At 39.9% G+C, this 12,465-nt stretch overlaps 1 protein-coding gene across 2 annotated transcripts in view; it reads right to left on the bottom strand.

Annotated features, from left to right (window-relative positions):
- Positions 1-3,028: 3,028 nt before the first annotated feature.
- SHROOM4 (shroom family member 4) overlaps positions 3,029-12,465 on the bottom strand; it is a 245,547-nt gene continuing 236,110 nt past the window's right edge. For both annotated transcript variants that reach the window (XM_045860645.1, XM_045860646.1), the window contains 2 exons: positions 7,617-7,886; positions 3,029-6,701 (listed from right to left, as the gene is read on the bottom strand). In XM_045860645.1, the coding sequence (XP_045716601.1) occupies positions 6,432-6,701; positions 7,617-7,886 (540 nt within the window). In that variant the 3' untranslated portion in view covers positions 3,029-6,431. The remainder of the gene's footprint in view (positions 6,702-7,616; positions 7,887-12,465) is intronic.

Consider the following 12,465-nt stretch of genomic DNA (forward strand, 5'->3'; position numbering starts at 1 on the left):
GATTTTTGCCTCTATAGATTTGCCTATTCTCAACATATCATATGAATGGAAGAGATATGTAATCTTTTATGACTGATTTCTTTCACTTAGCATTGTGTTTTCAAGATTCATTCTTGTTGTAGCATGTATCAGTACTTTTTATAGCTGAATAATATCCCATGTACAGTTATACAAAGTATGTTTATCCATTCCTCAGTTGATGAACATTTAGGTTGTTTCCATTTTGGGTATTATGAATGAAGTTGCTTTGAACATTCATGTATATGTTTTTGTTTGAATCTCTGTTTTCCATTCTCTTAGTTATGTATGCCTGGGAGTAGAGTTGCTAGGTTATGTGAAAACTATATTTATCATTTTAAGGAACTGCCAAATTGTTTTCCAAATGGCCACATAATTTGACTTTCCCACCAGCAGTGTATGAGTGTTTCAATTTCTCCATAACCTTAACAACACTAGTTATTGTTTTTCTTTTTTATTGTAGCTATGGTAGTGAATATAAGGTAGTATCTCATTGTGGTTTTAATTTGTATATCTTTAATGTTGAGCATCATTTCTGGTGCTTATTGTCCACTTATATATATTATAGCTATATATATATTATTTGGAGAAATGTCTATTCTGATCTTTTGACCATTTTAATTATTTTTATTATTGAGTTGTAATAGTTATTTATATGTTCTAAATAAAGGTCCAATATTAGATATATGATATGTAAATATTTTTCCAATTATGTAGATTGTTTTTACTTTCTTGATGGTATTGTTTGCAGTACAAAAGTTTTGAATTTCAATGTACTTCAATTTATGGATATTTTCTTTTGTCACTTGTGCTTTTGGAGTTCTAAATAATTACTGCCTAAGCCAATGTCAGGAAGATTTACTATTATGTTTTCTTCTAAGAGTTTTGTGGTGTTAAATTTTACATTTAGGTTTATAATCCATTGCAAATTAATTTATTCATGTGGTGTAAAAACAGGTCCAACTTCATTTATTTCCATGTGAATCCTCAGTTGTCCCCACATTATTTATTGAAATACTATTATTTTTCCATTTTATTGTTTTGGCACACTTATCAAACATTATCTGACCATCAATGTAAGGGTTTCTTTCTTTCTTTCATTTTAATTTTTAAGGTTTTATTTTATTTATTTTTAGAGAGAGGGGAAGGGAGGGAGAGAGGGAGAGAAATGTAAGTGTGTGGTTGCCTCTCACATGGCCCTCACTGGGGACCTGGCTCACAACCCAGGCATGTGCCCTGACTGGGAATCGAACCAGTGACCATTTGGTCTGCAGCCCGCACTGAGTCCACTGAGTCCACTGAGCTACACCAGCCAGGGCTTCTTTTTTTTTTTAAGTATTTTTTCCATTACTATTTATCCTCCTTATATTCCCCTCTGCTCTGCAATCATCACACTGTTATCTGAGTCTATGAGTTCTTTTTCATTTTTGCTCAATCTCTCCACCCGCTAATGTCCCCTGAAAAGATTTATTTCTGTACTCTCAATGCTGTTCCACTTATTTATGTATCTATCCTTGTGCTTGTACCACAATGTCTTGATTACTGTAGTTTTGTAGCAAGTTTTGAATTTGAGAAGTGTTTTGGAGATTCTTCCCATCCATAAACATGGAGTATCTTTATACTTATTTAGATTTTTAAAATTTTCTTTCAATGTTTTGTAGTTTTCGGTGTACTTGCACTTGTTTTGTTCATTGTATTCCTAAGTACTTTATTAAGTTGACACTATTGTCAATGGAGTTGTTTTCTTTTTTTTTCAGACTGTTTATTGCTAATGTATAGAAATACAAGTGATTTTATGTGTCAACCTTTTATCATTGCAACCTTGCTAAACTCATTTAGGTGGGCAGTATGAAAAGAGCAAGAATATGTGTAGCATTTGGAAGGATGAATTGAGTAAATCAGGACTAGAATAATATGTAGTTATGTGTACTGAGCATGCTTCAGATACATTAGTGCTTCTCAACCTTTAATATGCATATGAATCTCCTGGGAATCTACTAATTATAATGCAGACTTTTGTCAGTGGGTTTGGGTAGAACCTGGGATTCTGTCTTTGTAACAACTTCTTAGTAGATAGCTGGTAGCTTTCATTTATTATTTTTAAGCCACAATAACCCTGCAAGATATATATTATAGTTCCCATTTATAGATAAAAAATGAACTCAGAAGTTGAGTAAGATGGAGAACAGGATGACAGCTAGTGGGGGAGGTTAGGGAGTGGAGGGATTGAGCAAAAAAGAAAAAGGACTCATGTACACGAACAACAGTGTGGTGATTGCTAGGGAAGGAGGGTGGTACAAGGGGACCAAAAGGTAATGGAAAAAAAATACAATAAAGATAAAAATGATTTTAAAAAGAAAAAAAAGAAGTTGAGTAAATAATCAGTTCATAGACTAAGTGGTAGAGCCAGGATTGGATTGAACACAGATCATTCTAATGCCAAAGCTAGGGTCTTTCCACTCTACCACACTGGATATCTAAAATAGGAGATCAGTTGGGATATGAACAATGTATAGATCAAGGGAAAAATTAAGCTTTTAAGGGTCAGGAGAGCTTCCTGGAGTGCATTTGGGTCTAAACCTTGAGGCTATCTTGAACTGGTTAGTGAAGACTTTGCTGTACAGATTGCTAAGAGTGAAGTTGTGAGACTGGAATATAAGGTAGAAGGAAGATGATACTAGTAGACAGAAGACAATTGGAGAAGGTCTAGAAAGTGGCTCACTTCTGATCAGAACAGACTTCAGAACTGGACTCTATACTGCTGACATCTACATTTGAGGTTACAACTACTGTTGGCTCCTCCAGAATTCTAATTTACTTTACTGGGGATAATGAATGATATAACATCAGCACTATCCCTGAGGAGCCAGGTTAAGGGGTTAGGAATGTGAGCAAGGCTCTGATCATATGGTTACCTATGAAAAACTATGGATAGGTGACAAAATTCCTTTCCATTAATTTTCAGCAGGATATTAGGGGATTTCCATTACCTCAGTCAAGACGCATGAGATTTTTTTTTTGTCCTTAGCACCATTTATTGAAGTATGACCCTTGATGACAATCTGGCAGGCATACCAATGCCAGCCAAGAAGGGAGTGGTGGAGGACACAAATGCAGAAACAATAAGACTCAGAAAAATAATAGCTTCACATGGGATAGCCCCAACAGTTGTACAACAAACACTGGTTCTTTATCTATAGAAATTGCCCCCTGCACCACCCCCCTCTAAAGATCTACTAATTTTCAAAGAATATAATATGCTGTTTCAGAAATATTATTGGCATAGATAACTCCTTTGGCAAACAGTGGGAGTCACCAAGCTCCAGACAACAGGAAGTGGCCAGAAGTGTGCCTATCTTCCTTCATCTGAAACCTGCTACTGGCAGAGCAGCACCTTTAGGGAGGTTGGGGTTAAAGTTGTGGCTCTAGTGTCCCTTGACAGCTTTTTGGCACATGAGGTTAAATGGAAAACATAACCTAAAACTGACCTTGGAGGAAGCTTTTCATCTTTTCACCCTTTCTGTTTCTCTGCTTCCAGTCTCTCCCTTGTGAGGACTTTATTTTCAGTGTCTCTGTCTCCTTCTCTTGGATTCCCATTGAAATGTATTGCTATAACCTGGCCAAGTCTGAAGCCAGTTAGGGTTCAGGAAGACTCAATTTCCTAGGGCCCTGGGAGTAGGGAGTTAGAAGGGACGTGTTATAATAGCTCTTTCTCTATATATATCAAGCACTGCACTTACCTATTACTCACTGGGGCCTGAATGAGTGTTCGAAGGGAGAGGGCAGAAGTCAAGACCAATAACTATTTTTGTGGAAATCTGTTGGCCTGCCTTCCAAACTGCTACCCCCTTGCAAGCCTTTATGGAAGGCAGAGCCCAGGAAATGAGAATGGAAGAGAGACAATGCACCTCAAGTAACAGTGATGGCTTTGCAGCACTATCACTCACAATGGGACTATGCCAGCAGTGCTGAGTGTCAGTGCCTATTAAATAGTTCTCCTCTGTCTGCCTATAATTGAACAGTGAAGTTAGGATTATTTTATCAAGATCTTTGGAAACTGTCCTGCCATGTACAAATGAGCATCCTTGTATTCTGATTCCAATTCTAAAATAATTTGAGGTGGGATGAGGGACAAAAATAAGTCAATAGTACTTTTAGTGTGATTAAATTTAAGGTACTATCACTCAACTGCTCACTAGAAAAAATCAGACTGTGGTCATAGTGTCCAGGTGAGCGAGCAACCCCTCTTTTCCCTATATTTCCAAAAAGCTGTTGTAGCCACACACACACACCCCTTATAATCATGGACTACATCAGCCCCATCCCCTCAATACAGGACATCTAAACTAGCTCATTGTTTGTCTTAGAGCCTGTTTTTTTTTTTTAAGATGGCAGCCACAGCCTATATTCAAAGCACTCCCACACCTTCCTCTACCTTGGCTTTGTAAGCCCACCCCTTTCCAAGCCATTAGCCTTCCTGAATAAAGTAAAATTCTCCACTTGGGGGGAGAATGGCAGGTTGACATTTTAACTGTAGTTCTGACAGCAGCAGTGTACTAAGAGCATACCTAGCCCCTGCCCCCACCTCAGGATACCCTGCTGGCCAAGATTCTTCCATTGTTTCCAAATACAATGAGAAGGAAACGGAAGTTAGGAACCAGTATTTGTAGCAGCAACAAAGTTCCTTGGCAAATTCTTTTGGTTAAATGAGGCACTCCTGCTGCTACAGTTAACCTCCAAGGACAGTGAAGAACTCAGCACTAACTAGAACAGATGCCAGGGCTTGCTGGGCAGAGCTGTGCAATACCAAGCATGGGCTCTAGTTAGCAAGGAATGGGGAACTGAGCTGTATAACAGGCAGAGTTTGGCTATAACTCCCTTCCCGCCATCACCAAACTGAGGGTTTTTCCAGGATAGACACTGGCTTCCCATGTCAGGGTCTAGGCAACAGCAGCAGCATCAGTTGTTTGTCTGCCTCAGATCCTGGATGGATCACACTTTGCTCTGAGGGACTGGCCCTGGCTGGAGCTTTCAGCTACCATGAATTTAGGTTCCCTGGGCCAGGCCATAGGCTGAGAATGCAATTAGATAGAGGAACTCCTCCTGAGCTCACCTCTTCCCTTTCCTTAGCTTTGAGACTATAGAGAGATAGGTGGACCTTTGTCAGTTTCAGATTTCTTTGGTTTCAAAAAATAAGTAGGATGAGATTGAAACCTCTTGGGGAATTCTAAGCTCATGGTTATCTATACTTCAATGGAAGTATAGAGCCAGGCCACAGTGGGGAAGCTGAGTTCAAGGTAAAAACTTCTTTCTTAGACACTTGTTAGCTATGGTGAGAATAATTCAAGGCCTTGGCACCCACTTACCTAACTATGATGAATTCAGGCTGATCTGGAGAAAATGTTTTCTTCCTGGGCTAACTTTTCACTTTCTAATACCCCTCTTCTCGCTTTATTCGTTGAAAGAAAGAAAGAAAGAAAAAAAAAGAAAGAAAGAAAGAAAGAAAGAAAACAATAAAACATAAAAATAAATAAAATCAAAAGGCCATTTAAAATATAACAATTAAGAACTACTTCCCCCCAATAAGGAAACTTACATGCAGATGTGAGCTTTAGCAGAGCTATTCATGGCCCATAGTGTGAAGCCCTTAGGGTAGGCATGTGTGTAACCCCTAACAATAAAAGACAAGATGAAACAGGAAGTGGTAGACCCAAAGTCTTAGGACAAAAGGAGGCCACACTAGCTAGGGCTGAGAGAAGGCCTCTTCCCCCTCCTGTAGATGTTGGGGAAGGTGGGGATGGAGCCAATTTCATTAAGCCTAGCTCCACCCAGAAGGGCATCTGGGGATCCCAAACCTTTGTTCACAATCTGTTAAGTGTAATTTCTCCTCTACTTCACACTGAAAATCTTGAGTGAGGCCTTGAAATTCCAGTAGGTGAATGCCCTCAAGATAGTCAGATCTCTGTGGGAAATGGCTGGGCCATGAGTGTTGGGGCAGAGTGGAGCCACATATGCAGTTTCTTTCTGAGTGTTCAGAAGCTGATTATGGCATGGGTGGGTGATGAGTACATGTTGTCTCTGATGCCCTAGTGCAAAGAAGAATGAAGGCACTTTGTTGGTTCTATGTGTGGTGAGTGCTTGCTGTGGGAAAGAGAGTGTGGCTGTATAATCACACTCTGCTACAGCTTCTACTTCTCACTTCTACACTGTAGGGTAGAAGCTTAGGTCCTCCCTAGTCTCTTAGCTGGTTGGGTGTACTGCTAGGTAAGGGGTAGTGAGAGACATTCAGGATAGAAGATATGGAACAAACTGCTAACTAACTGCTATCTATTTGCTAACAAACTGCTAACAAAGATTGAAAGCATTTCCCATTGTGGCTGGGCAGGGATAGTGTGGGCAGTCTGCTGCTGGAATTAGAAATTGCTGGGCCCCAGGAGTAGGCTTTCCCTGAGACATTTGAGCTGCTCTTCCCCAAGCTTGATTTTCTCTTCCAGCTCTCGCTGTTCAATGATAAGAGCAGATTTCATCTTCACAAAGTGTTGGTAATCTTGGAGCTGGTCCTGAGGCAGGTAGCGGGAGACCATGCCAAACACCAACTTCTCCCGTCGGTCCACATGCTCTTTCAGCTCCTTGGCATCTACCAACTGCCCTGTCAGCTGCTGCTTCTTCTCTATCAGCACCAACTGGGGAAGCAGAAGACCAATTTAGGGCCATTCCAATTACCAGTCATCTGTCTAACTCAGTGCTCCACTGGGCGTGCTGCCACAAAGCAACTACCCATTCTACTAACTGATCAGTCCTGGATTTTCTACCCTGAAGTTTACCTTCATGCAATAGCCTTTCTTTCCTGTAGCAGGGAGAGGGTGTACACAACAGTGATTCTGGACAGGGGAATATACAATACCTTTTTCTATCTCTAAGCTGCTTTTAATCAGTGGACCACCACTGATGTAGGGGTTGGGGATGGCTCTGACAAAGCCAGTTCAGACCCCTTCCATCTTTTGAATAACCATCACTGTGACAATGCATTCAAAATGGTATGTGTTTCTGCATGGGTATATGAATGTGTGTCTATAAAGCCAGGTGTAGGCACACACATATGTGCCTCTTATTATGGCTTCAAACTTGTTTGCAAAACCATTTGTATCCAAGCTGTGGAACTAACAGCCTCCCAAGTACTTGGTGAGACCTCTCCCTCCAATTAAGTTGGGGGGTGTGGGAGGTGGGAAAGAGAGGAGGGTAGAAATTGCTGCTGCAGCTACTATTACTACTATTACTGGCAGCTAGCACTGATTCAGTGTTTACTCAGTTTTGGGCTCTGTTTTAAGACATTAACATGATTATATAATTTAATTCTGAAACCCTATGTGGTGGGTAGTGTGTTCACTCCATTTTTAAGGGATTGAAATGGAGTGAGGTTAAGTTGCCCAAAGTCACATGGCTAATTAGTGCTAGAGCCAGAATTTCAAGGCACTTAAAAGCCAGTGCTCACACTCAACACTAGACTACCTCCCAGACTAACCAAACTTGAAAGAGGAAGCTCTGAGAAGAAACAGATGGCATTTCCCTCCATCCACACCCTGAGACTCTAACGTTACCTTCTCCTGGTTGGCCTCTGAATCAATGCTGTTGAGAGCATTTTCTACCCTTGCCAGTCGTCCAGAGAGTGATAGCAACAGGTTGACCACTTTGTCCAGGTCCCCAATAAACAAACGGTATTTTTCAAACTCATTAGACTTGCAGACAGCTTTTAGGTTAGCCTCCACCTCTTCCCCAAGGGCAGAATTGGCATTGATATCCTCTAGCAATCCTCGCTGGGCCTCCTGCAGGACAGAAAGTTTTCTTCCAATGCTTTCAATAAGCTGTATCTAGGAGAAACAAAGAGAAGGAGGCAAAGGATGAGAATGGGGACTGACAGAAACTGATCTGTTCCTGTAACCTCTGTTTTGTGAACCAAGTAACAGATGGTGGGTTTCACCCTAGTCACTGGAAACAAAAGAAACTTGAGCAAGTCACAAGCAATTCTAATTTTCAGGACAGGTATCTTGTCTCTCATCTCTTAGAATCTGGGAAGAATCTCTGTCAACACCAACTTTCTTGGCATTAGATAATGGTACCCATGGGCTAATACAAAATGTAACTTAATAAAGAGTTGCTGAAAAATATTAAACTAGACCACCTTGTTACACCATGGACAAGAATCAATTTAAAATGGAATAAAGACTTAAATGTAAGACTCAAAAACTATAAAAATCCTAGAAGAAAACATAGGCAGTAAAATCTTGGACTTTTTCATGGCAATATTTTTTTTTTGATATAGCTCCTCAGGCAAGGGAAACAAAAGAAAAAATAAAACACATGGGACTACATGACACTAAAAAAGTTTTTGCACAGCAAAGGAAAACATCAACAAAATGAAAAAGACAACCCACAGAATGGGAGAATATATTCACCAATGATATATCTGATATGGGCTTAATATCCAAAATTTATAAAGAACTCAGACAACTCAACACCAGAAACACAAACAACCCAATTTAAAAATGGGCAAAGGACTTGAATGGATACTTCTCCAAAGGGGACATACAGATGGCCAATACACATGTGAAAAGATGATCAACCTGACTAATCGTGAAAAATGCAAATTAAAACCACAATGAGATATCACCTCACCGATCAGAATGGCTACCATCAATAAATCAACAAACAAGTGTTCGTGAGGATGTGGAGAAAAGGGAACCCTTGTGCACTGTTGGTGGGAATGCAGACTGGTGCATTACCAGGTGCGTTGTGAAAAACACTATGGAGTTTCCTCAAAAAATTAAAAATGGAACTGTCTTTTGATCCAGCACTCCACTTGTGGGAATATATTCAAAGAAACCTGAATATATGCACCCCTATGTTCACTGAAGTGTTATTTATAATAGCCAAGTTTTTTTTTTTATAAAGATTTTATTTATTTATTTTTAGAGAGGGAAGGGAGGGAGATAGAGAGAGAGAGAGAGAGAGAGAGAGAGCAAGAGAAGCATCAATGTGCGGTTGCTGGGGGTTATGGCCTGCAACCCAGGCATGTACCCTGGCTGGGAATCGAACCTGGGACACTTTGGTTCCCAGCCCGCGCTCAATCCACTGAGCTACACCAGCCAGGGCAATAGCCAAGTTTTTGTAGTAGCACAAGTGTCCAATAGTAGATGAGTGGGTAAAAAAATCTGGTATATTTACATAATGGAATATAACTCAGCTGTAAAAAAGAGGGAAATCTTACCTCTTGCAATAGCATGGATGGAGCTGGAGGGTATTATGCTAAATGAAATAAGCTGGTCAGAAAAAGACAAATACCATATGATTTCACTTATATGTGGAATCTAATGAACAAATTAAACTAACAAAGAAAATAGAAACAGACTCATAGATACATAGAATAGTCTGACAGCTGTCCAATTACATAGGGATTGGGTGCTGGGTGAAAAAGTAAAGGGATTAAGAAAAAGAAAAAATAAAAAGAAAAATACCTCACAGACACGGAAAACAGTATGGTGATTATGAGAGGGAAAGAGGGGTGGGAGGTAATGGGAGAGGTAGAAGACAGTAAAAAGAAGCTAAATGGTGACAAAAGGAGACTTGACTTGGGGTGGTGAACAAACAATATACAGATGATGCATTATAGAATTGTACACCTGAAACCTATATAATTTTATTAACCAATGTTGCCCTCATAAATTAAATAAATAAATAAATAAATACTTGCTGAGACTATTTAATAAACAGAACTTGAATGCTTGTGAGAACATAGGTTGGAAAACCATTGTCATCTATTATTTGCCTATTTCTTCATTCATTCTTCTTCTGTCCACTTAAGTACCTCCAATGTTCATGGCATTATGGTAGATCTTCACCCCCTCAGCTTAGCTTTTGAGGCCTTTTGGATAATAGTCTGAGTTCTAGAGTTGTAATGACTATGTTTGACTTAGAGCTCTGCAACTTCCTAGCTGTGTGACCTTAGGTGAATTTTGTTATGGAGTTTTACTTTATCTGCAGAATGGGGACAACTGCAGTACCTTTTTCATTGAATTATAATAAAGATTCAAAGATAAAATTACTGCAAAGGGTTTAACATAGACTAAGTGCTCAGTAACAATGGGCTGCTATTATTATTATTCAGTTTGGTCCCACTCTACCATTCTAATTTCACTTTTCAGAACCTTTCAGGATTAGTTCCTCACTCTCCTCTGCATTCACAACACTCATTCTTATGTTCATGATTTGCTTATGTACCTCTGCCTGATCTTTATCTCTTCACTTTGGCTAGTCCCATGCTTTCTTCTGAGCCAAGTTTTGCCCCTACACTCCCTGCTGAAAGCACCTACCCTCAAAACTCTTCTCTCAATAATCTTTTTATTTTCTGAACTCTCCAATTTCTTAGAATTAGAAGCCTACAGTTTAATTTGAAGTTGTTCACTTTCTGTTTCATGTATGTGCACCTGATCCCTCTCCTACTATTGATGAAACTATAAATTTCTCAAGGGCACTAGTGCCTGTGTCTTCTGATTTGACTTCCCTATATTTGTAACCAGTTCTGGGACTGCACTCACAGGAAGGAAGGTAGTGTGGTTGAACGGAGTTTTAGAGTCAGGGATGCCAGGAATCCAATTCCACCTCCTCAAAACTGTGTGACCTTGGATGAGATACCCAGTCCCACTGAAACTTCTGTTTTCTCATCTGTAAACTGGAGAAGTGCCTCCTCTCCTCCTGCTCCCTGTTCTTGTGTGAAATGAAATCATAGAGGTAAAATACTTAGTAATGCCTGGCACATTAAGCACTTAATACATGTTTACTAATGCAGCAGCTGCTACTGTTGTTATTACTATTACTATTATCTGGGTTTGAACCCCAGCTCTGCCACTAAGTAGTGAAGTGACCTTGAGCAAATACCTCTATGCCTCAATTTCCCCATCTAAAAAATAGGATACCAATAGCACCTACCTTATAATATTGTTATAAGAATTAAATGATTCTACTGCTGGAATTATACCCTAAGAATCCTGAAACAACAATTCAAAAGAACCTATGTATCCCAATGTTCATAGCAGCATTATTTACAATAGCCAAGTGCTGGAAACAGCCTAAGTGCCCATCAGTAAATGAGTGAATCAAAAAACTGGTACATTTACACAATGGAATACCACACAGCAGAAAGAAAGAAGGGACTTCTACCCTTTGTGACAGTATGGATAGATCTGGAGAGCATTATGCTAAGTGAAGCAAGCCAGGTGGTAAAAGACAAATACCATACGATCTCACCTATAAGTGGAGCCTTAATCAAGAAAACAAACAAGTGAGCAAAATAGAACCAGGGACATGGAAACAAGGAACAGACCGACAGCAACCAGAGGGGAGAAGGATAAGGGAAGAAAAAAGGGTAAGGGTCTAGTCAAGGGGCATGTATAAGGGACCCATGGACATGGACAACAGGGTGGGGATTGACTATGGGAGCCATAGGTGGGGGGTGGGCAGGTGAGGGGAGAGCAATGGGGAAAAAGTGGGACAACGTAATTGAACAACAATAAAAAAAGAATTAAATGAGTAAATACATGTTACATGCTTAGAATAATATTTTGTTTTTAAGATGTATGCTTCAATGTTTGTTTTATTATTATTCCTGCCCTGGTACTCTGGACCATTGGCTTGTAGTTTTCTAGAGTGTGTTCCTTTCTAGTACTTTATTTAGAGATCCCAAAGTGACCAAAACCAAAAGAACCTGCTCTGGGTTCAGAGTCTCTTGTCATATTTCAGAACTTGTCAAAAATTAGGAGATCACCATGATTTTAGTGCGAAGTGTAATAGGTTATTATAGTTAGGAAAAATTCCAAAACCCACTTGGAATAAGGGATCAATGATATTAATGCAGCAACACAATTAGATGCAAAGAGGCTCCCAGTTATATCCTCACCCTCTCCTTTCCCAAATAAAATTCAGTGCCAGGAACAAGGGAGGACTGGGGGTCAAATGATCAACCTGGAAAATCACCTACCCACCCCAGCTCTTAGGTTCCATAGACCTGCCAGGATGAAAGTGAAGACACCCCTTTGTTTGTTGGCACTTGGGCTTTGAAACCTGAACTTCAACCCTGGAGAAAATGTAGTGGGTAGAGCTGTGGAGTCATCGCAGACCCAGGTAGGGCTGAGCTGCTTTTCTGGTATATTACAAAACAGCATCATTCCACATCTATCTTCTTCAGAGACAAAAACTGTTCCAGCCCATCCATAATCACTTCAGACCACTATCCATTTTTCTGTGCTGTGTCATTTCTGATCATTTCTCTCTATTTCTGGTCAGATTTTATTAGGTTTGCTCATAATAAAAGGTTCCTGAGTAAGACAGGAACAGCCATGCCATGACCAGGGAGTACGAAATCCAAGGAAGCAAGCATTTGGATCAATAAAACTG

The sequence above is a fragment of the Phyllostomus hastatus genome, unplaced genomic scaffold (assembly GCF_019186645.2).
Source record: "Phyllostomus hastatus isolate PE091 unplaced genomic scaffold, TTU_PhHast_1.1 phas_scaffold_200, whole genome shotgun sequence".
NCBI lineage: Eukaryota > Metazoa > Chordata > Mammalia > Chiroptera > Phyllostomidae > Phyllostomus > Phyllostomus hastatus.